We start from the raw sequence: 24,670 nt of genomic DNA on the forward strand, positions 1-24,670 counted from the left end.
CTGAGAAAGTACATACCTCCACCAAGGACAACATGTTACAAAACTTCATAATTTACATGGAATCAATTATCTTAATTGTGTTGGCAAAACTATTTTTGTTTCCTGATCTGGAATTAAACCTTACGTGAAAGCACGGCATCTTCACTACACTCAAGTCATGTCACAAGTACATCAGATAATATCCCACTTTGTATCCATAGTCACTGTCAAGACGATTTTTTTTATTGTTAGCCGAGTTGTATAAAATCTTGTTTTCCTGTTTCTACTGGTTATTAACCTCCTACCTGTAAATCTAGATACAGTTGTGTTATGTTATGAAGCTTATTGAGTTTTCTTCTTCTTTACAAATAAACCGCAGCAAGAAAATAAAAAACTTTGAGGAAAAAAGCAGTGTCGCCCATAGCTTAGGTCACAGATAATAATAATAATTAATAATAATAATGATAATAGCAAACAGAATAATAATCTTCTATTCATCGTCCATCTTTGGGTTAATACTGAGCCTAATCGCTTAAATGACATCACATATTTTGAGATATAATATAACATTTGAGAGAACTCTGGCAGGCATGACCATCATATGAATGGCGAGCTAACATGTTTGCCTGTTGGCCGTTCTCTTTCATCTCTCAATACATCCACTCCTTCCATTTGATCCCTGATGTGACCTGCATTTAATCCACACATCAAAGCATTTTGTTGGTTTTTATACAGCATTATTCTCAGTCTCCCAATATGTGGTTTTAATAATTCATTAAGGACAGTCTAATGGCTGGAGGTTGACAACCGACGGTGTGAGAAATGCATAGATCTATTTCGACACCAACACGTTGGGTGAGAAATCCCATAAAAGGGTCTGAAAACATGAAAAGAGATTCAGGTAATAACTGGTAATTGAAGATTGACTCACTGGATATCTCCCCTGTCATCTGTTTGATTCAGTTTAAGAGATCACTCAGATCCTTCTGGGGATTAGATGTGAATTTGTATTTATTTAGGATCGATTCTCACGCCGCCATAAACATGTTACAAATATCGTCGAGGGGCTGAAGTTATTGTGAAGTGATGGAATAAAGGGTATGGAGGAGAAATGGAATTGAGTTGGTCGCCCCCACTGTTTATCAGAAGGAATGTATTATTCACAACCGATATATTAACCGTGATCATCATCTGCGCTGAATCGATCCTGTTATGAAGTCCTTCATTATGAGTTTATCTTCATTTTAATAATAGACTCTGTAATTGTCTGCACATTATTAGATTCTGCTGCAACACAGCCAGCAAATGTGTTTGTTAATGGCTACTAATGTGGAGGAATTGATCCGTGAAGATGTGAAAACAGACGCGCAATTACATCACGATATGAAAACTCTTTTATTCCTTTGCTTTAACTGGCTTACTGGGAATTTAAACAATATAAATGCTTCCAATTCGGAACTATTGCAAAGTCAATTTTCAGAAAGATCTTCCCCTTTTCTTAAACTTGTTTACTGATTTCAATGTGACGGTGTGTTAAGTACCGGACTGATGACTGAGTTGATTCCTGATGAGTTCAGAGGACTTTGAGACAGAAACAGAAGTTTGTGTTTTGTTCTTTCACAGACAAGTCGGGAAAATAGCATATGAGTCTGATTGACATGTCACCATCTAATCATTTCAAATTAGCCACTAAAATGTTTTTTTATGTATTGTATCTTTCACAAGTGACTAAATTGTTTAGTTATAGGTTAAAACAATGTTTAAAAATGGTGTACCCTACTTTAAATCACAGCCTCCTTATTCATATCATACCTGGAAACACATATTGCAAAGTGTTAACGCTGTACTTTTGCTCTTCTTTCAATTTTGAAATGTTTAAAAAACGAATTCAGGGAATCAGAAAACCTTTTCTTAGCAATATATTGATCACTAATGAGGATTTCCAGTGTCTTTAGAAACCGAACAGTATTTGCTGCACAAAGCTTTATTTATTAAAGAGTTCAATTGTCACTTATTTTACATGAAATATAATTTAAACCAGAAATAAAAGAATCTATGTTTCCAACAGTCTTTCATCAAATTATACTGGAGGTTTCTTGATGAACTGTTGACATTTGCAATCTTAACTTCACTAATATTGGTCATGATATAGATGTTTATTGGATCTCAGTAATCTATGTTTAAGTACACTTGGATTTAGTTCTACAAACACTTAATATATAGTAACTTAGCAGGTCAAATGTAATGATGATGGTCTGGTTTAGGCCCAGGTACTTGACACGTTTACACTTTATTTTCAGGATTTATTATGTGGTTAGTTAAAGAATATGTTAAGACGTTCCTAAGAGAAGGAATTTTGTTTTTTATTATTTCTGCTGTGAGTAAATAACCAAAACGGAGACATGTAGGCTATGAAACTGAATTACACATTGTGAAGTCCTCTTTCATCTTTCTATTGATCCTTATTCAAGATACTGAGCACAGAGGTGGGGGCCGTGCACAATAATGGCTGAAATAATTGGCAAAAAGAGACTGACCTGTCAAAATATCTAGAGTGTAGTGATGTTGATAAGCGAGAGGATGTAGATCTTTCGTGGAAGAAGTAGGCCCAGTCAGCGTGAGGTAGAAACCAGCTAGGAAAGCAGGCTTCCCCCTCGAGCTTTCACATCAACTGTCAAACGCTTGAGGTTCATTTGTTAGGTCATGCCATTCACCAATTATTTGGATTTTATGTAAAGATGAAATGATGTTGTTTGGCGGCCGGTGGTTTAAGATGTAATGCATGAATATACTTGACAGGCAATGAGATCACGCGGGAGGAGCTTTTCTATGGTACTTTCTTAGAAAAAAGACTGACAGGAACATTAGTACTTTTATTTTCAAGAGGATTCAAAAGGATGTATCACTTTGAACAGAACCTTTCAGTGCTTTCCATTCATGAACCTATATTTAGAATGTGCTCACTATAGGCTGTATAGGCTATAGGCCTTCAGAGGTTGATATCAGGAACATCAACATAAAACTAACCCTTCACACGACAAATCAAAAAGACCTAAAACAGGTAAATGTTTTTGTCTTTTTGGGCCGCCTGACAACAAAAACCTTACAGATTGATTCAGTTAACATTAGGCCCATGTATCTGAAACACAAGTACTACTATCTATATGTAGTATTGCCTAAGTACTTGACTCTGGTGTTGCTGAATTTACAGACCATGTGACTCCTGAAAAAGTTGTTACTGCTTTCATTTGTTTTGGAACCAAAATAAATGAAAATAAAGCAGCTGGAGTCAACGGTATCCTCTTGTCCTCAGTCTACGCCTGGATCTCACAGGATCTCAATGTTCCTTAAGTTTATTTGCAACCCAAAAATAATCGCAAATATTTGTATTTTAATTGTAAAAACATTTTTTAAACTGCATTATTTTATTTAACATGCACTTAAAAAAACATAGAAGCACTATGTTAATGCACATAATATGATTTGCCAAAATAAAAATAAAAATCAATACAGTGCTGTCAAATATAGATAAAGTATGTTGTAAAAAAAATATGGCAATATATAGCCATATTGATATTCTCTGACATTTCTACTGCTGTAGCTGCTTTGTATAAAAAAGCTGTCCTGATATCAACACTAGGAGACAGTTAGAATTAATTTACTAAACAACCAGATCAACAGCTTTCTGATAACCAGGACTTAACTATTCTTCCTGCTTTCCTTTCTGAAGGTCAAGCACCAATCCTGCTTCTACTGATTCTATTTCCCACTTTATCTTTAGATCTTCAAGACAATCCACCTTAAAAGTCTGCCTTGAATAACCTTTTATCAGCATAACCTGTGACATCATCATGTTCTCATTACAATTCAGGCCAAAGCTTGAGGGTCTTTACCGCCCCCATCACTGTTGTCCACACCGTCCCCCCTGCAGGGAGATCACACGAGATACAATATTCAGTCATCAGTCTCTATATTTCCCCCGCAGCCATCAGCGAGCTTATTATCGTGTCCCTGTCTGCTGCCCTCGCAGCAAACAGGTCTAATTGTGTCTCATCGCTGAGGGGCGAGGGGGGCGAGTGGGTTTAGATGAGTGATACTCACTGATGTAAATGGCTGAATAATATGGCCCCGGCGTTTGTGGCCGAGCTCCATTTCTCAGCAGTAATCTAGGCCATCAGGGACCCGCCAGTATGCATCACCCCCCCCCCCCATGAGTCTCCGCAGGTCGGTAATTTATTCAGCGCTACAGCTGTTATTGATAAAGTCAGACTTAAATACTCATCTCCCCTCCGCCCCACGGCCCTCAGCGCTTCCTTTGTATGTCATTATCTGCTGTATGTTTATGGACCTTTGTTCAACTTACTGCATTTGTCTTACAGGGACACGCGACGGCTCGGTCCAGTCCGACATCAGCAGCAGTCCTTCCGAGCAGAGTCAGCTGGGTCAGTCTCACCCAGGATACCCCATGGGCCCCCAGGTAAGAAGAACGAAAACTAGCTGTCGGGGTAAGGTTATGGTAACGATTAGGGATAAGGTTGCATTAGGGTTAGGGTTAGGGTTAGGGTTAGGGTTAGGGTTAAGGTTAAGGTTAGGGTTAAGGTTAGGGTGAGGGTTAAGCCTGGGTAAAGCAATAGAGTTGGAGTCAAGGTTAGGATTAGGGTTATGGTTTTGGGTCGGGGTTGAGGTCAGGGGTTAGAGTAAGGGTCAAGGTTAGGTTATACTCGAGGATCAGGGATTGGATTAGGGTTTTCTCAATTCCCCTTTTCCTGATATATTTTAAGATTTCTTCAGAGTGGTGTTGGAATAAGTTTTTTAAAAATACTTTTAAAGAGATGTTGAGTTAATAAGCAAGTAGGGAGCGGGTTTTATTTGACTTAGAAGCATAGAAAGGAAGTTATTTCACATTTTCGTGCAGGCTTTTCCTTGATTTTCTGAGACTCCTTTGTTTGTCTCGGTGTTGTCTTGACCTTTTAAGTATATCTTTTATTGAGTATTGTTTTGATTGTTTAAGCACTTTGTGACCCTGGTCTACATTTTAATTAGCTTACTGTGCTAGCTTGGTTGGAATTTACTAGGCTACTGCCACTGGCATTAGGGGGCGCTGTGGCTTTATTCTGCCTTCTTGGCATTAATTTGGTTGAAGGTTGACTCCTTTCGTCACCCAGTGTCAGCACTTTCATTTGATGACACAAAAAACGGCAAAATTAGGCAATTAGTGTCTTTTCCGGTTCTTTGAATTTTTGTAAACATTTTTAATAAGTCACTCCATGTGAGTCCAAACTAATTTTGAAGTCAAATGTTGTAAATTGAGTTGTTTACTTTAATTAACAGGAGGAATATTACTCAGATAGTCTTGTTCCGTGTAGAAAACCACAACACAATTACACACTAAGCGTCTGCAAGAGTGTTGACGGCTCAATCGTACGCTCTGATTGATTTCTTGGCTCATTAGCAACGGCGATGTTAAATTAACCTTTATCTCATTTTGCCATTTAGCCAAAATTCAATGACTGTCTACCTTCATCATGATGAACATGAGAGGATGATGGCCGTTTAGTTAGTAACGTGAGAAATCCCCCAGTGAGGAAGTCAATCAGCAGCTGGCGCGAATAACAAACCATCTTTAATGAACGTCTAGGAGATTACACGCTCATAGATAAACAGACAAACACCGCCGGAGAGCCTCAGCAGGCTCCTCTCAGCAGTCGCCGTCTAATATATTAATGCTGTCAGAACAGTCACCGTGAAGCTCACACTTCACCCAAAACAAAGGCGGCTCGGCATGCCATACCCAATGCTCTCGTTCCAGGATCAATATGTTTTGATAGATTCTCGCTCCAGAGCCGGATATTGTTCCAACAACCATTATCCGATGGTAGTTTACCCAACATGAATCCACCTTCATTCTGTTTCCACTCGCAGTTAGGATGACAAAAGTCTGCTATCCGGGTGATTACTGGCAATTGCTCAGTGCCAGAGCTGCCAGGAAAGAGAAGCAGCCCGCTGGCCCCTGATGGGCAGCCATGCTAGGTACCACGGCCAGTCCGGAGTGGGTCCACTTACCCTTCCATGGTCCAGCTCAGTGGCCCTATAGGAGTCCACTTGATATCAGTCGGGTCTATAAAGAACCTGCAGGTGATAAAACTGAACCTTCCTGGTGTTCAAAATAATTATTTTAGGTCTACCTTGTCAATCGAGTCAATATAAGACGATTCAGGTGGTTTGAAGAGTTGACGGGGATAAGTTTTCTGTTAATCTGACGTCAATAAGCTTTGGATATGGCAACCGACCAAATATTGGAAAACATATAATCCAATGGAGAGAGAAGAAACGGATGAGATCGTATCCTTAGTTTAGTAAATTAGCTCCATGAGAAACCTGCACTGTAAGAGGAATTTTAATCTGGGTTGCAAAATGGAATTTAAAATTGGAATGATTGATTTTTTACAGGGTCCTGCCGTAGTTATTTGGTTTAGAAGTATACACTAACTATTTTGTGTGTGTGTGTTGAATAAACATTAACTTTGCTTGCTAATATTCACTCTGCATTTTAAGCCTTATTTAACATACTGTACAATTAGATTGTTTGCCTATAAACCTGGAAAGTTACGTAGTAAAGAACATTAAAAATATTGTTTTTTAACTATGTTAATGTTAAAATCACAGCAACAAATATGTTTCTATGCACTGTGATGTCACTCCACGAAAACGTCTTTTTAAACACTGGCCACGTTTTCTGTAAATGTTGTTTGGACTCAGGTTTACCAGGTCAAGTCCTTATTTGCAGAAGAACATGGAAAGAAATGATGAAACACATGTTTATTGTATTAAATCAAGATTTATTTTTCAAGGATATTTTATTGACAGTTTATATTATATACTGAAATTTTACTCCCAAAATTCATGTTATTTGCCTTAAAACTTTTTTTTTATTTAAATCAGTTGAGTGAGATTTCCTTATTCAATGGAAATGTAGTGCTTTTTAACTTAATATTAATATAACTATTGTTAAATATACTACTTATATACCATTTACACGCACACGCTGGGCAAGTTTATGGGTCAAACTGGGTCTTTTCATTCATGATGTGGTTATAAGTAACATATGAGAGACGTGTGGACTCATGAGGGAACAGTCTTAATCACCACGTCTGCTGCAAACAAACCTAAAGATTGAAAGAGCTCGCCATCTTGAAAAAAACATGCACGAGTCTGATCTTCTGTGCAGCAGCAGCAGCCCGAGCCTCTCAAGCTGCCTGTAATGATAAATAAATCAGGCCTACATCTGATAATTGTGGGATTGTCTTTTAATGCTATTCCCTTCCATGTGCGTCCGTCTCCGCTGTCAAGCTCGGAATTCTCATTTTGTTTGACTCGGAGATGAGATGTTCAAAGAGCGTCTTTGATTATATGCCGCTTCGATTCCAGATTACATTTAGTTTTAGAAACGCAGAGATTAAACACATGTCACCAGCCGCTAACAAACGGCTCGCCTTTGTTTCCCTCCTCCGAGGGTTGTCGAAGCTCTCCAATTATTAATTGGTTTTTAATGGCAAACGCCTTCAGGGAGCGTCGGAGTATCAAAGCAAATGTTGAGAAAGAATCATAGATGTGTGTGTTTTTTTACGTCTAACACACGTCAACACAAACACACAAACAAAGGTGTGCGCACGTGTTTCCAGCAGATACTGCTCTCCGTGCTTCAAACCCATGTGACCTCAGATTTTTTTGTATTTTCTTCCTTGGAAATGATGGCATGTACGTCGGAGCGAGCTCGGGCTTTCCGCACCTCACCGGGTTATCACAGTGACGGGCCTGTCAGCTACATGCAGCAGGCTCCGGAGCACGCCGGGGTCTTCGCACCAGTCAGTGCGAGCCGCGGACGCACCATGTGCAAGTGAAGCAGAAAGCTGACAATTGGAGTTAAAGGCTGGTGAACTTTGGTCACATTGGTGGAGTCAAGTCGGTGCCGTGGAGGAGAGTCGACTGCACGAGAGGAGACCTGTGGAGGTTTATATCACCTTAAGATGAGGTTCCATTCTCCTTCATCAGCACTTCATATATTTATCTTTATCGTGGGTGAAACTGCTGCATTTAAGAGATCTGAATAAATATACAGGCTGAGCCATGCAAGGCTTACGTCTGAGGTGCTTTTTCAACCAATCAAAACATTTGCCCTGAACATACAACACGCAAATTGTCTTTTGATTATGAAGTGTTGGATTGTACCTGAACACACTACCTGTGACCTCTGAGTCAACCTGGCTGTTTGCATTGTTATAGTAGTTAGTTTTCTTCACACAGGAAAAACATCAAAAGGATTAGGCCAACAGTCCTGCCATGATAGATTCTGCTGCAAAAAAAATAAAAATAAAATAATTAAAAATGATGAACCTTCATCAAGTATGGATTTAGAGTCAAAAAGAAAAAATAGCTCTGATTGCCTGAAGTGTTGAGCAAATAATACATATTAAAAAGTGAAAAAAAGGACGGAAATAAACAATAAATAATAATAATAATATAATAATAATCCCAGGCCATGGCCTAATGGAGTTTGGGAACCCCTATTTTAGAGCAGTGGACCCAACTCTCCTGACTCACTCACATGTTTCAAATGTTGAAGTCATCCTCTCCAAGTTCCTCATCATAACCATGTTTTGAATTTATTATTTCTTAAGTTCTCCCCCGTCTGAAATCTTAGCGAACGAAAGGTTAGAAAAACCGAGTCCATTATGACGTAATAATGGCTTCACTTCCCCTGCAGCAGCTGTAATCACGCTTTGTTTATACAACGAGTCCTTTGGAGGTGGAGACTTCTGGGATTGTTGAGACATGTTGACAAATATTGATGTTTGACCAATTGCAGCAGAGTGGGCGTGGTTTTGGTAAACATGATTTAATCTTCAGAAAAACAGTCTTTTCTGTGGGCAGGGCTTAAGTACATTTTGTAATATAATTATTTCAATGAAAAGAGAGTTTTGTACAAACAGACACATACTGATGAGTACAATAGGTCCAATATATATTTAAGACACACTTAAATCAACACATAAAAAAAGATTTTATTTATTGATTATTCATGTCAAATATTTGTCAGTAAACTAGTGAAAAGAAGTCGAATTTAAACTCAGTTTTACCAGCCATTGAGATTTTATATGTTTTCAACATTTTCTTTATTTGCCCGACATGATGTTTTATTTTGGCTGTTTTTATCTGAAGGTCGCTCTGTCAATATAACGAAATAGAACCCTGCTTTAGAAAAACAAAACATATCTTAATACATTAATAGGTTATTAACATGTTTTGTAGTCAAACATAAGAAGGTCAGGAACCCTCCAGTACATAGATTAGAACAAAGATCCTCTAGATGACACTGATTGAAGACTGTCTTCCATTGCTTTGGTCTGAAAATATTCGTTCTTCAAGCATGAGATATTTGTGCCTCATTGGTTGATTCTGCAGCCAGAGTGAAGACAATGAACTAGTATTCTTTCTATTCAAGCTCTAATTCACTGTCCTGCGCAGCAAATCCTCCTTGACACTGTTTTAAAACTGAGTGGATCGTGTTAAATCAGATTCAAGATGACATTCTGGGCTAACTCGTAGGTTTCCTTCCCGCCTCGAACTGGAAGCTCTTCCGTGAGAATAGCTTTGCTAAACTTCCGAAGCCACTTGCTGACAAAAAAAATAACACATTTGAAAACATCTCAGAGCAACTATACTTCTGATAACATATCTTTTCCTCCGCGGGGATGACGGCGCCGATTCCACTTTAACAAATATGAATGAAGGGCTCCATGAAGCAGTCGAGAGTGATGCGTTCTATTCCTCATCAAAAGAGCAAAGTAGCGCTCTGTCTTCTTCGCCTCGCCGTGTGTTTCAGGCACATTTCCACGCTGCCGGGACTCGTTCAAGGGAAAGAAACATAAGTCGTCTCTGTGAAAGTAAAGATTTGATGTTTGTTAGTGTGTTTCCACTGACAGAGCACACATTTCCTCCATCGCTACTTATTGATCAGTGATGTCGTTGAATTGACCTACTGTCGATTGATCCAGTCGATTAACAAACACTGGATATTCAACGACAATTAGGTCCAACTTCACTTTTCACTTTGGTCCATCTTATAGTGTGAAAACATGGTAAATGAAGCATAAAGAAATAATACAAATTACAGTAAAATATTAAATTTTAGTTGGGGATTTCATTTTTTAATTATTTAGATATGAATATTTTTGTTATAAATGTTTTATCCAGTGTCTCATAAATATGTTTGAATGTATTAAAACTTCAGTTTCTTTATTTCAAATAGTCCTTTTGAAAATGTACTTTCTCTAAATTCTCTTGAAAATGTTTCCAAATCAATTCATTTATATATATACATTTCTGTAAGTTTAGCTAATAAAATCATACATTTAAATACATTTATACATTATTTTAAATACATAACTTTTAAGTCAGCAGGTGATCTTAAAATGTTTATTTGTATTGACATAAAACATGTATTTATCAAAGATTATGAATTTAAATAATAGATAATGAAAAATATGATACACAATATAACATTTCTGAACAAAATCTGTGAAGAACTACAAAAATGATATATTTTAGATTTTGCACTAAAGTCAGTCTCGTCTGAATCTTGCTCCACAGTCTCTCCTGGTGGCTCAGCAGTTGGCCAACGCTGTGGGTGGAGTGATGTCTGGAGCAGCGTCCGGTATGAACCAGCCCATCCTGATCCCCTTCAACGCTGGGGGTCACCTGGGGGGTCAGCAGGGTCTGGTCCTCTCCCTGCCCACGACCAACCTCCAGAGCCTGGTGGCGGCTGCTGCTGCGGGGGGCATCATGACCCTCCCCCTTCAGAACCTGCAAGGTAAGACACACCCCTGACATCCGTGAGAGTCGCTGTGTAGTTGTGGCTGGTTTGGAGTTTCAAACATGATCCATCAAATTTGTCAATTCTATTCTTGCCTTCCCTCCAGTTGTCAATTAAACACATCATGTGTGCAAACTCACAATTTAATTTTTCTGGTATTTTCAACTGGTATTGTGAACAAATTGTGTGGTTTGGATTTTTTAATCATACAAATATGGAGTAGTTTTAAGTTAGAGGTGGCTTTAATGTCATTAAACCATTTTCTAAAATATATTTTTTTAACAGTATTGCAACATATATATGCCAAATTCACAATTTATATTTAGATAAACAGTTTTCTACATATCTTCAGAGAGTAATTCATGTTTTTATTGCATTAATCTTAACTTTTTTTAGTGTCGCTTGAGTTGTTGTGGTGAAAACAATGGTCAGTCACATCCAGTATATATTAATTTGGGGAATAGTATAATATTTGCTTTTGTATGTGTTAACTTAACAGCACTTTTAATTACTTTTTTTTATCTAATGAGTAATACAAGTCTGTTCACGACAATACATTGCTTTATGCTTTGTAGCTGAGGACTTTTCTAAGCTTTTTTTAGGCAAGATTGATATAACTTTAATATCTTTACAGCACTAATACATTTTTGATAAATATTGTAATGTATTTTTCAATGAATTTATGGAGATCTTATATTGATATAAGCCCATCATGTAATAATTCATATTTCCATATCTTAATACTTCACAGTAAGGATATGAATGTCAGGATAGAGAGTGTTACATTTATTTATATTAGTTTCACTGTTCAATGCTTTACACTCATCAAAATGTGCAAAAAACTAAATATAACAATACAAAACTAGGAATAAGTACTGAGTTATGATGACGTGGACATTAGTGACCAGAATAAACACGGTTTTATATGATTTATTTTGGTTACAGTTTTATTTCCTGAATACAAAAATTAATTTCACATACTGGTTTTGCTATCACTTTTGACAATTCTGTGTTTTTTTAAATTCCATAATCACCTTAAATGATTTGACATCTTGCATGATTCAGGTCACATGACCAGTTCACGTGTGACTCATATCACTAGCATGTAGCAGGTTGATCTATCTTTCTACAAGTTGAGATTACAAAAAAACGCGTTTAACGGGAACATATTTGTGATATTTTGTGTATTCGTTCAACGAGAGTGTATGGAAGGAAGAGTGTATAACATGTCACGCCACATGTTGTTTTTCTTGTCTGAAAGATGCTCTACAAAGCTTCTAAGCAGGTAAGAATCCTCCTGGGCTTCGCAGCCCATAAAGCTGCAATCCTGAACCCGCCTCTAGGAAGAGCCGTATTTATTACAGGTCAACGTTTTGCCGCGCAAAAGCACTTTATCCCTCTTTCCTCCGCATAAAAGTGCGCAAGAGCTTCACTTTTTCTTTTTTTTTTCCAGCTCATCTGTCCATCCACGAGCCGTGCTTATCCGGGCCTCTTTAAACTTTAATGCCCGAGTGTTCTCTTCTGATCATAGTTGTAAATGGTTTTCATTTTAATGTTTAAAACATTGTCTCTTTTATACCATTAGATGGAAAGATGGATGGGGGGGGACCGTCAGTCATGAATCTTGGATGAGCGAGCGGCACTAATGTAAAAAGATGCCAGGCGTCATGTAAAGCAGTGTGTTTTTCGGATGGCGATTACAATAATGCCGGAGCAGCACAAAGTGCAGGGGAGGAGGAAGGAGATGGACGGATGCCCTGAGTGAGGAAATGTGGACGAGGGAGGCTAATGGACACAAACATGCATAAATAACAGCAGCTGTTGCTTTGGGCAGAGCTTTTAATAAACCTGCGTCTCTCCAGCCGGAGCGGCCCTTCAATGTCTGCGTCAGAGCCGGACGATAATGGGCCCAGCAGGCCCGTCTGACTCACACTTCGACAGATCTTCTTCTGCGGTTCACGCCGGGGCGACCCAGGGGCCCGTGTGATTGGGCCGACTGATGGACCAACACATTGTCAGGGTGTCAAAACAAACACCTCTCAGTCATCCCTATTGTCCGCCAAACAAATCAAGCGTCTGGAATTTTCGGACGTGCCGTTAAAAACTCGTCGGACGGAGCAAAAAAACCCGAAGTGAAGAAATGCCTCAGTGGCAGATCTTTTTTTAAAGTGTTCCGACTGACAGACTGCCTGTTCGCACATCCTCCCCTCTGAAGAGGGGGGGGGGGGTTGAAGGGACCTCCGTGGAGAGAAAGTGACACAAGTCACGAGTGAAGCTAAATGTCTTGACTGTGTCCAGACCCCTCTGGCCACGTGGCGCTCCTCCACTCCGCGCTGTCGGACTTCATCACGGCCCGGCTGAATGAGGCCTGCTGGCACAGCACCTCTGTCAGACAACTGCAGCTCTGCCCTCTGCCCCGACACCCCCTCTCTCCTCGCCTCTCCTCCCCGGCCTTCGGGGGGCCCCCAGCCTGATTAATCGCACACATAATATAACGTCGCTGTCGCCGCCGAGCTGCCGGCTCACTTGGCCAGCGCTGTGTTTTACAACACTCACGCTGCTAAGTCATTAGCATCAGATCAGACAAGTGCGAGCCGTAATGAGACTCTGGAGCGGTCAGTGTTTAAAGCTAATGATGCGGCTAATGACCCTCTAATAAGGCTGTGCTGGAGGGAGGAGGGGTTGTTGAGATAATACCAGCCAGTGTTTGTCGGCCTCGGGCTGAAACCCTGTTATTATTACATGACTTAATTTCAATTACTAAAGCAAATCAGTACATACAGTAATGCTCTCCTTCTTTTTACGCTCAATTGTAGATTAAAGGTGGGGTAGATGTTCTTCAAAACGTTGTGATCAAGCTGTATGAAAAGGGGCATCTAAAGACAGCAGTCGGATTAATGTCAACATTTTTGAACGGACCAATTAAAATGATTGGTTCTTAATTAGAGGCGAAAAGATTTGGAAGGGGGGGGTCAAATCAAGGCTTTTCTTTGACCAATGTTTCTTTTTTTTTGTAATGGTATACAAGTTATTGTATAAGTAAGTAAGTAAGTCATTTTTATTTGTATAGCGTTTTTCCAGACCAGGGTCACAAAGCGCTTAAACAATCAAAACAATATTCAATAAAGTATATACTTTAAAGGGCAACAACAAGAGTTCCAGAAAATCAAGGAAAAGCCTGAACAAATAAAAACGTCTTAAGATGTTTCTTAAAGGAGTCAGTAGATCATCAAACTCAAAGAGAGAGGAAGATTGTTCCAAAGCTTAGGACAGGCAATAGCATCGACATAGAACTCATTTCCCGTCGGCCAGTTCTGCATCACATGATATGAGATGAATTGATCGCTGCATAAATTTGTTTCATTTCACTAAATAACTTTTTTTGACTCCGAAATAAAAACCTTAAATAACACAGCGCTGCACAACACACCTGGAATGGACAACGTGTAACAAATCGTTATAAATTTAAGACAATTTAGAGAAAACTAATCTGAATACAAATCAAATACTCGTCTCGGTCCGCTTTTGTTTCTGCAGCCGCCTACTGTGAAGTCTGTTTAAATGTTTCTGCTTTTCTATGTGAATCGAAAAAAAATCCTTAACTGGTCTTAATTGTATCAAACCGTATGTACCAAGGTTTGCTAACATGTTTTATTTGTTACAACACAAAACATTTATACAGGTGTAAAGTTTGAGAAAAAAACAATGTAACTTGGAAAAGAACAAAACAACGCAATAGTTCTGATTCCATCTTCACACTGTTGGATGACATAGAGACGCATTTAAAGTCATATGACCTTATTTTAATCAATAATAACTGATTTAGGCTACATGTCGTTATCATCATATCATGATTGTTTAAAATCATCACTTCCTGTCCAGGATTGTAGGGGGTGCGCGTCAACTTGATCAGGTCAAGGGTAAGGAAAGCATAGTGGCTGGCTAGAGTGAAAACTCAAATAGGCCCATTTTCATTTAAATTTAAACCACACATCTAATACATAAGAAACATTCCCAGAATTTCATCTTCATTTCTTAATTGTAAAGTAGTTTTTTTTCTGGTCTCATTTCATCTTTTGTTATTAGGGTTATTTGGTTTTCAAGTGTATTTTATATATTCCAGGGCATGGCGGTGTATTTCAGCGAGTATAAATATACAAATGCATTTTTTGGACTCCTTGACATGCCAGTGTCACCAAGCTTGTAGAGGTTTAATAAAGGTCCCTAAAAGGTTCCCCAAACCCATGATTCCCAGACTGGTGCATCACAATGGAAATACGCCCCTAATTTTGGCCAACGCCAGCATTAGAGGAGATCAAGTGAGAAGGTCTTGGCGAGGTTGGGGTCATCACACCACAGTGTTGATGGTAGAAGAAGAAAGTTCATCAGTAGAAACTCTTCAGTTCTTGAGCAGCTCCAGCCCTGCGACCGTGATGAATAACTATCATGTAATGGGCTTGTTCTATAATGTGGGGGCCGCTTGCTTAAATAGAAGAGAGCAGCTTTTTTCGTGGAGGATTCTGTAAACACCGGCACCAGCGTAACTGGTTATTTGTCAGAATGATTTATGCCGGCAAAACGCGCCGTAAAAACAAATTCCCAATGAAACTAAACAAGGGAGAAAGTTATCTCTTCTGACAGAGCGAGCACGATTCCCGCTGACTTCACAGAGGGAAATCTAGGTTGGGTCATGCTTGAGTCTTTACATTTGACAGTCGGTGTATGGGAAAGCGGAGAAATTAAGCGTGTACTCTCGACTGCTTTTTCAGACACGATGTTACTTTTTGGTGTTTCTATAACAAGCCTGATTAGCGGTAAAAGCAGCCGTATCAAAAGGCGTAATGCTCGGCGGATGCTCTCTTGTCTCCGTGACGCTCTCAAAGGTAATACAAGACGCAAGTTTACTGGAGCCCTTTCATATTAATAAGCACATCCCCATCTTATTTGCTCTCAGCAGAAAAGCAGGCACGCCGCACATCAGAGAGCCGAGTTTTTAATGGTGAGGCGAGAGCATTGTTCCTCTGTACTCGTCCACAGGAAGCACAAAACAGCACTCAAGCTTCCCGATAAAGGTCGGCAGCCCACTCACCTGCGGTAACGAGACCCGGTGTCAGCGCCAATCAAAGCCGCGGCTGGCGTTTTGATGAAAACTCTCGGCGGTGTCGTCCTGAGGTTGCCCGTGTTTGGAGTGATACAAATTAGGGAAATCACTGTGCTCATTACAGGCACCAAAGGGCGGGATCCTGAGGGAAGAGGCGGATGTTTCCGCACTAGTTAGACGTGTCAGACTTGATCTGCGCCGCCAGCTCTGACTGCAGCTGTTCCTTTAAGAGGTGAGAGCGCCAGGCAGCCTGCGATTTAACCTCTTTACGCCGAGGAGGCTCTACCTGTTGTGGGAGACCAGGCAGGATGGGATTTAGGGAGGGTGTCTGGTCCTGCATGGCACAGTAGATTAGGTTGAGATGTCACAGTGAGAGGCCTCAAGATTCATCCTGTTCATCAGAAATCACCTCCTGCAATCTGCTGAATAAAAATGTTAATTTAAAATAAATGTTTTCCAGACAATTGTTCAGGGTTTAAAATTGGAATCACAGTTCCATGATATGACTTATATTGGTTTTTAATTGGTTTAATTTAATTTTACGACCATGAAGTTGAATACAAAATTGATTAACCGTCAGGATGTTCTATTTAATGAATCTGATGGTCCCGTAAGCTAGGTAGATCCCAGCTACATAGGGTGAAAGGCAAGGGGAAACCAGGACAGAACTCTGGTCCATCACTGGACAAATGTTAAAAGACAAGCAATTCAAGGCAAAGAAAATTCAAGAGGCGTCAATGAACTTTTAGACTGTGTGAGGAAACTAGAGAATAATCAAGGAGTATTTAAGTAAGTAAATAAATGTATGATTGATATGTATTGAAATTAATTAAATAATCAGTTAATTTTTTTTAACCTTTATTTGAATAACTCGGCTCAAGATTGCTTAATTTAAGAAAGTTGATATAATTACAATTAAATAGAATTTAAACACATTTTTAGTATAAACTTTGAAATAAAATATTAATATAAAATATAAACTAAATATGAATAAACATGGCAAAATTAAATCAAGTAAAATGTTATAAACATTTACATTAAACATATAAATAAATACAAAAATATATACATACCATTTAAATTAGAAATGAAATTAATCATGTATATACTGTATATATATATATTTTCGTGCACTTGTTTGAATGGGCAGACAAAAATTACACATATTACATTCTTTGCATAACAGCAGCGTACGTTTGCAACAAATGTTCACTTTTGACAATTGTGATATCTGCACCTCAGGAACCATTTTAAGTTCCTAGGATGCTTCTCTAAGACTTGCTAAAACCATCCCAAAAAAAAAACACAACACCGTCTAGAGCCGGGACTTTTTCTTCGCCGTCCTTGTTGTTGCGCCGCTTTAATGTTTGAACCGTGCGGCTAGGACGCTGGGAGAGAGGCGCAGCGCTAAATAAATAACAGTGATAAAATGTAGCCCCTCATACATTTCAAAGCTAATGCAAGCGGCGGTGCAACAGCAGCAGCTGCACACAGTCCTCCAGCGGTAATTTGATTGATTTGTTGTGACAGCGGGCGAATAATTGAGAGTGAGAGGTGCTGGCGGAGATGAGGCGCGAACAGAAGCGGGTTTTTTTCGCTCGGCAGTCCCGACAGCGTTCTCATCCCTGCCATTGATATCTGCCTGTAGTTCATTGTTTGTCTTGAATAAGCAGCATCGGTGACGCTCTGCAGGAGTAAAAAAAAACAAAACAATCACCAATCAGGAAGTACAGAGGAGCATCGAGGGGGCTGGAATCAAACAGCTATTTACACTCGTGCACCAGATTACTGTACAAGCACACATGAGCTGGGAGACCTGCCCCCCTAGAGACGCCGCGATTTATACTCTGATGTCTGTTTTGAAGCTCCGGCGTACGTAAATTTTACCCCCGGTGTTTCCACTTGTTGCAGACGTGTTAATGATTTGTTACAGAGTCACATAAGCGTGGAGCGTAAACAGGGAGCAGCCTGTTCATGTGATATTGAATGATATGTTTCCTTTCTTTTTCGTCTCTGAAGACGTCTAGCCTCTCTTGTAAATACTAAGAAAGTGTTGTTTTTTTCTTCATCTCTTAGAGCTGTAAATAAAGAGTGATCTCCTCAGAATGTCCTCGGTGTCCACAATGGGAAAAAACCTTTTTGGAGATTTTGCTTAAGTTTAATTTTTGATCGAGGCTGGAGAAGCTACATTTGCAATCGGATCGGTTGTTTAAAAGCTAACACGGGATGCTTCAGTGTGGGAACACATTGGGTGGTGCAGAAGAACGGTTCCAGAACCACTGGTTCAGTGGGTAATGCCTCACAAGATTCAGATCCAACTCTGATTTAGGGTCCTCTTCGTGTAGGGTTTGCATATTCTCCTTGTCCCTACATAGGTTTTCTCCAGCTGCTCCATTTTCCTCCCAAAAGGCCAAAAAGATAAAGGGGGGAGGTAACTACTGGACCTATCAGTCCATGACACATAATTGTCATAAAAAAAGTACTTGCAAAAAAAAAAAAAGGCCGGGGCTCCCACGGATTCATCGTCGTATGATACCTATAATCAACCGGTCAAAAAAGGTTGGGGGCCGCTGCTCTCAAGTGTCCGAAGATGTGAGTGGGGGGTATTTTTCTGCACTGTTCCCAGTGTCTCCGGACTCAAACACTTTTTAGCTAAGAGCCAGAAGTTCGGAATTGGAAAGATCTGTGAAGGAAAGGTAGGAAAAAAAAAGGGAAGATTTATAGGACATTTGTAAAAAAGAAAGAACTTCCATTTTGTACAGTAGCTCTTACAAACAGACAAGAAGCCAAGTTAGAAGAGCCCAAGTTTAAAAGGGGAGTTCTACCATAGAGTCTCACCAAAGATTGTCTGAAATACTTTGCCGCCTGGCAAATGAAAATGATGCTCGTCCATCAGATGACAACTTGGATTTGTTTCTTTTTTATCGTCATCATGTCACGGCGGAGACGTCGATAGAATCATTCAGGCAAGAAATTAGTGATTAAAGTAAAACTTGCCTGGTGAATTTTCCAAACAAAAGATTACTTGCAGAGGTTCATTTCATTTGAATTCATACTGTTTCTTCGTATCTTTTGCAGTGAACCAACACTTTCATGAGGATGGTTTAGCTTCAAATCCAATCAGCTGGATCGTCACAAACATTGCTTACATGACGTGTCACTAACGGTGAAAATGTACTTATATTAACAAGATAGAATACCAAATATAAAGATCAAATAATGACATTTCTATTTTTAGTGAAACCATGACGCGTTTAGCCTCATCACTCTGTACAGAAAATAGATTTTAGTGCGAGTCTCCACAATGCGGATTCTGTCCAGAGATTTATTTAAGTGTGTCAATGTTCTCGCAAAATTGTTCACACGGTTCCACACAGGATCGTTGAAGCCACAGCGCTCTTGGTGTGACCACATCGAGCTCTGTGAGTCCGGGGTTAGATGGAGTGAGGAAGGCTCAGATGGTTTTGAGAAGAGACGATGTGTTGAATGAGGACATAAGGAGGATAGTTGGGATAAGGGAGGTAATTTAGATTAATTTGGAAAAGACTGATTTGTTGTAGCGACCTCTGATGGGAGTTGAAGGCAAAGAAAAAGTGACTAATAATAATATTTTATCAAAGTATGACCCAAAAAAAGTTAATTTCCCATCTGTCTCTTCCTCGTCCTCATGTACCATATCCATTAATGTGATTGGTTCTTCTTTCTTTATCTCCAACATTCTTTATTCAACACTGTCTCTGCCAGTTGCTGGTGAAATATCAAGATAGTCAACGGTGAATGCACGACATACACAGAGTCAGAGGTCTCAACAATCCTGCTGTGCTTTTCTAGCCTTAATGCGAGTCATATATGAAAGCTTAGGCAGTAGATTCGGATTAACGTCATCTTCATATTACAGTGGGCGGTCACTTCATGCGTGGGTTTTACTCAACAGTGGATTTAAGTACCATCTGAATAATTTTTGGGGAAAAAAGAAGTCGATATTTCTAACAGCTTCAGGAGAAAAACATAACTAAACAAGATCGATTAAATTTGCGTTAATGTTGACTTCTTATTTTCCCATTACTGGTCCTGTGGATTACAAGTCCGAATAAATGAGGAAGTATTGAATCTTATTAATAAAGAAAATAATGAAGAAAAAAAGAACGAGCCGGGAGAGGCTGTATTGCCACGCTGTTGTTTTCCCAATACAATTGCCTCCAGTAAATGCCTTGACCAATTGGCCCCGAGTTGTTTCAACAAAATTACATCCTTTTTTTTTTCCGACTGTTTCCGTAAGATTCTCCGACAGTCTTCCACGTGGCTGCAGCTCCGGACCTTTCAGCAGCAATCTGTAGTGGAGCATTCTAAATGAAAATTGATTTGTGATTTACATGGCAAGTGAGGGGAAAATGAACTTATGAAATGTTGTAAATGAAATATTAGACAAGGTGCAGTGGGACCGAGCAGACAGAGATGCTAATCTTGTGGAACTGGAATTCCCGCCTGGCAGAACTGGCTGACATTTTACATTTATCTATGTTCCGCCTGAGCTGTAATGTTAATGGTAATTTTATGGGACTGAACTGGAAAGAAAGTGGTCTTATCTTACCTGGCTGTAAGTGAAGGAATTTGTAAAATAGCACAACTGCATCTTTTATTACTCGTTCTCAACTAATGTGAGCGATTTCTCTGCTGTTCTTGCTGAGGGTTGTACTCCGGTAGATTTTTCATTTACATTAATGATGGGAGGTCTTTTTTGGTTGCACATTTGGAGAGGGATGAGGCGAATTAGTAAAGCACTGAGGCGACCCATACATCCGCCAAGGAAGTTATTGGAAATTACTTTTTAAGTAGCAACACACTTGTGTCCTAGCACTTTCGATTCTGCACCACAAAGAGTCATCTTTAACTGATGGATCCAGATGTTAATTTGGACCAACATTGAATCACATGTTTCTTGTCCTCGAACAATGATGTCCAACTGTATTTCATCTATTAGCAGTCGAGGTTAAAGGCTGAACAAAATGTATATTTACCAAACTCTCATTGGCTCGATATCTATTAATGATCTCTGTGCCTTTACTTAATACATTGTTTTACTCTTACGAGAAATTGCGGTGAGATTCTTGACATTCATAATCTATGACCCTTATCTTAGCTTAAACACTGACATCTTTAGGTCACAATATCAACATGAACATTAATCTGCTTTGTTTTCTGGTCACATAAAATGACTTGAGTTTGACACGTGTCCCTGTATCATCATTACCTGCAAATTTTCGCTATGAAAAAATACACTGACAAACAGATTACCTTTATAATAAAGCTAAGATAGGCAATACACTGACTTACATACTGAAGGTATATAGATTTCCTGCCACTTTTTAAACATCTCTATGCACGACTAATGCAAACTAGCATGTTATTAATGTGTATCTATTATGGGCTTGATAAAACAGGCAAATCAATGTGGCATTATGGTCAAATCAATAGTCTTTACACTCGCCGCTGATGTTCTAATTTTGATCAATAGTCTGTGCAGCGAATGTTTCCCACTGCTGCCTTGTGTAGCGCTGTATGGATTTTTGTGGCGCTCGCTCGAAAAAGAAGAAGAAAAAAATACATTTTCAAAAGAACAAACAGCAGAAAGGTTTCTGGGAGTCATTCGGGATCACACAGAGGTCATTTTTAAAAGTGCCTCTCCGGTTCCCAGTTGGTGAAACCAAAGAGCCCACCGTGACTTTTGTCAGCAGATGCGAGGGAACCGAACTCCTCATGGGCGGCGACGTCTGAGCCGCGGCTAAAAGCTATCTGTGGTTACTAATTGCCGGCCGCGGCCTCATTACCTTAATTAATGGCCACTGTATCTGGGGGCCAGATTTGCGGGGGCTTTTATCAGTATCAGTGCCGCTTAAAAGGTCCCGCGGGACGTCTAAGGAGCGTGTTGGTCCCACGGGTGCTATTTCAGGACTAACTGCAGACACATCACAGATGGATCCTGTGGCAGGATTACAGAGGACCTTGTTTAGGAGGAGACATCTGACTGATATATCACAGGAGTTTACAGAGAAAGTTTAATGGGATTTTTAACATACATTCCTGGCAATGAAGAACAAAGGTCTTTATTATCTTTCTTTGTTTCTTTTTCTTTCTGTAACTTAAAATTAATTAATTCAAAAATTAATCTTTTCTGTGTGGATTTGGGGTTTTTCATCTTATGGTGCTTCAAGGTCATGAAGGTTTTCCTGGTACTCCTTGACTTGTCTACTCCAAATATTCTAAAAAAAAAAGGGTTCAGATTGAAGAAGGAAGGAAGGGAAGGAAAGAAAGAAAGAAGGTTGGAGAAAAGAAGGATGGTTGGTTGGATGTAATGGATGAATAAAATCAATAAAAATGGATAAATCTTCCTTGAAGAAAAACTTTTTATGTGATGTTCTATAGATCGTATTTAATAAGACACTGTGTTGTCACTTAAGAGGAGCAGGTTTGATTCCCGGTCCAGCAGCTTTTATCGTGAGCCAACACAATTCTTCAAATATAGAAGTTGTTGATTTGATCACATCGTTGGGTTTTAGAAAGCCACGTTAAAATAGGTTCCTAAGCAGAGGTCTTTTTTTTTTTGGCCATCGGAAAGAACAGTTCACCTCTGCAATAAAACTAAAACAAATGTGTTTATATTATTTATAACTCCCAAAACATATATCTATGCCCTGTTTGCCAACTGAAATCTTTATTTAATACATCTTTTATGTGCCGACTGAAATGCTCCAGTAGAACCAAAGTAGTATCAAACTATACTATATTGTTTTTCGGTGCCAAGTTGTGGTACCTGTGCAGGTAATTGGCTGTAAGGTACAAGTTATTGCCTTATGCATGTGAAATAAGTGGTTACTGGAGTTGTTGTTGTGATATTTATCACAATGTTGCCGCGATGTTTTTCTACCCACCTGTAACGGGGGCGAAAGATGTCATTTTAGTAACTTAGTTCCACTTTAAGTCTTGTTCACCTAAAATAAAACTCAAATTAATTGGTCACTTGTTTAAGTCTGTTCTTTTGCACTGGGAATTATTTGTTATTTATTTTTTATATAGGAAGAAAAGCTAGGGGTGGGAAAGTGAGACTCGTGATTTTGACTATGTGCAATTACATTTAGAATTGATCTCATAAAATACTGTATGTATTTTAAAAAGTATCCTTCAGGAACTGGTATCAAAGTGAAGTTATAGACTAGTGATGGTCTGATGAAGCTTCATGAAGCAGTGTCATTATTTAAAGAGTCCACTAGATGGTAGTCTCTGCACTATTTTCCTTTGTTTTTAACAACTGTTCTAACGAAACATCACATTTTTTAAGCTGACGGCGCCACCTACTGACCACTAAAAAGCTTTATGAAGCTATATCATCCCATCACTAGTATAGACCCAAACAGTTTTTGTAATGTGTGTTTGTTATTAAAAGGAATACAAATGGTTTATTTGAATGTGATGCATGAATTATGATGCATCGCAAAAAAAGCCCTTCAAAACTAGCATCAGTCTTCGTTCACTGCTAACTTCTGTGTCAAGCAACCTCTTCTTATCAAACACAACATCCACTGTGTTCTTTTTTTTACTGCAGTACCGACTGGACTTTGCATTTCAGCACGACAACTGTAAATAAAAGGGAGGATAGGACTCCTTACAAAGACAAAGTCAGCCCCCCACACCCTCTCTGAAGACGGTGGTTCGGTGGGCTGTCACTGTGAAATTAGCTCCGGCGCTCTCATTTTCCGGCTGCAGTGAAATGGTTAAAAGACACAGATCAGCCAGTATGAAAATAGAACTGATTCGACAAAATAACTGCATCCCCCCCTCGCCTCCCTCTGCGTCCCCCCTCGCATCCTCAGCCCTCCTCTGCTCCGTCAGGCACCTTGTCCTCTTCTCAAGCCGCCGTGTAAGTTTCGCGGTGCATACATTTCTTTTGATGATATATTGTCCCGCCGCGGAATTTCATTTACTGCCGCTGCCCTTTGCTGAACCTGTTGCTAGTCAGCGAGCACGATAAGCGTATAAGTAGCAATGCTACTTCATTCATCATACATCGTCCGGGGCCTTCTCCGATACTCATATACGATTCAGGAAGAAACCACTAAAGCGGCAAAAAAAGGATCCCACCAGGATCAAGCCAGGCTCCGTTAAACAACGGCGAACAACACTTGTTATCAAATTTCTCTTAGCGTCTCTGCAACATTAGCAGTTGCCAGAATGTGTAGGACATAATTCCATTTGCATTGTGTTTGGAACGCTGGCTGTTCCTCCATCTGTTTTCCCTCCTCGATCACAGTGGCGCCTCTGTGTTGTATTAAAGAGCATTAATAATCACAAGAGGCTCAGTGTCACTCAGAAGCCTCCACATCAGTGAGGCAGACAGTGTTGTGCTGCCGGGCATGTTGTGCTGCGTGAAAGTGCTTACACGCTCCCTCAGACAAGCAAAGGGAATAATTAAAGACAGAAGATGGAGGCAGAAGAATGGAAAGCAAATCCCATTGTTTGGGCTTATTTCATCCCACTGAATTTCTTTTTTCACTTTCTTCTCCCATTCCTGCCCAAATGCACTCTGGGTATGTGGCGCTCTATCAAACGCATATGTACGGCAAAGCAGAACAAAAGCCCTGTGATGTCCTCCTCATTCTCGCGCTCGCTTTTGATTATTTTACAATTATTTCACGGCGGCGGCGGGTCGCTATAATGGAGGC

The 24,670-nt window shown here is 39.6% G+C and overlaps 1 protein-coding gene across 2 annotated transcripts in view; it reads left to right on the forward strand.

Annotated features, from left to right (window-relative positions):
- Positions 1-24,670, forward strand: part of pou6f2 (POU class 6 homeobox 2) — a 98,043-nt gene that overhangs the window by 16,250 nt on the left and 57,123 nt on the right. For both annotated transcript variants that reach the window (XM_087789199.1, XM_087789200.1), the window contains exons 2-3: positions 4,359-4,456; positions 10,630-10,849. In XM_087789199.1, coding sequence (XP_087645325.1) covers positions 4,359-4,456; positions 10,630-10,849 — 318 coding nt within the window. The remainder of the gene's footprint in view (positions 1-4,358; positions 4,457-10,629; positions 10,850-24,670) is intronic.

The sequence above is a fragment of the Callionymus lyra genome, chromosome 4 (assembly GCF_982586985.1).
Source record: "Callionymus lyra chromosome 4, fCalLyr1.hap1.1, whole genome shotgun sequence".
Lineage (NCBI taxonomy): Eukaryota > Metazoa > Chordata > Actinopteri > Syngnathiformes > Callionymidae > Callionymus > Callionymus lyra.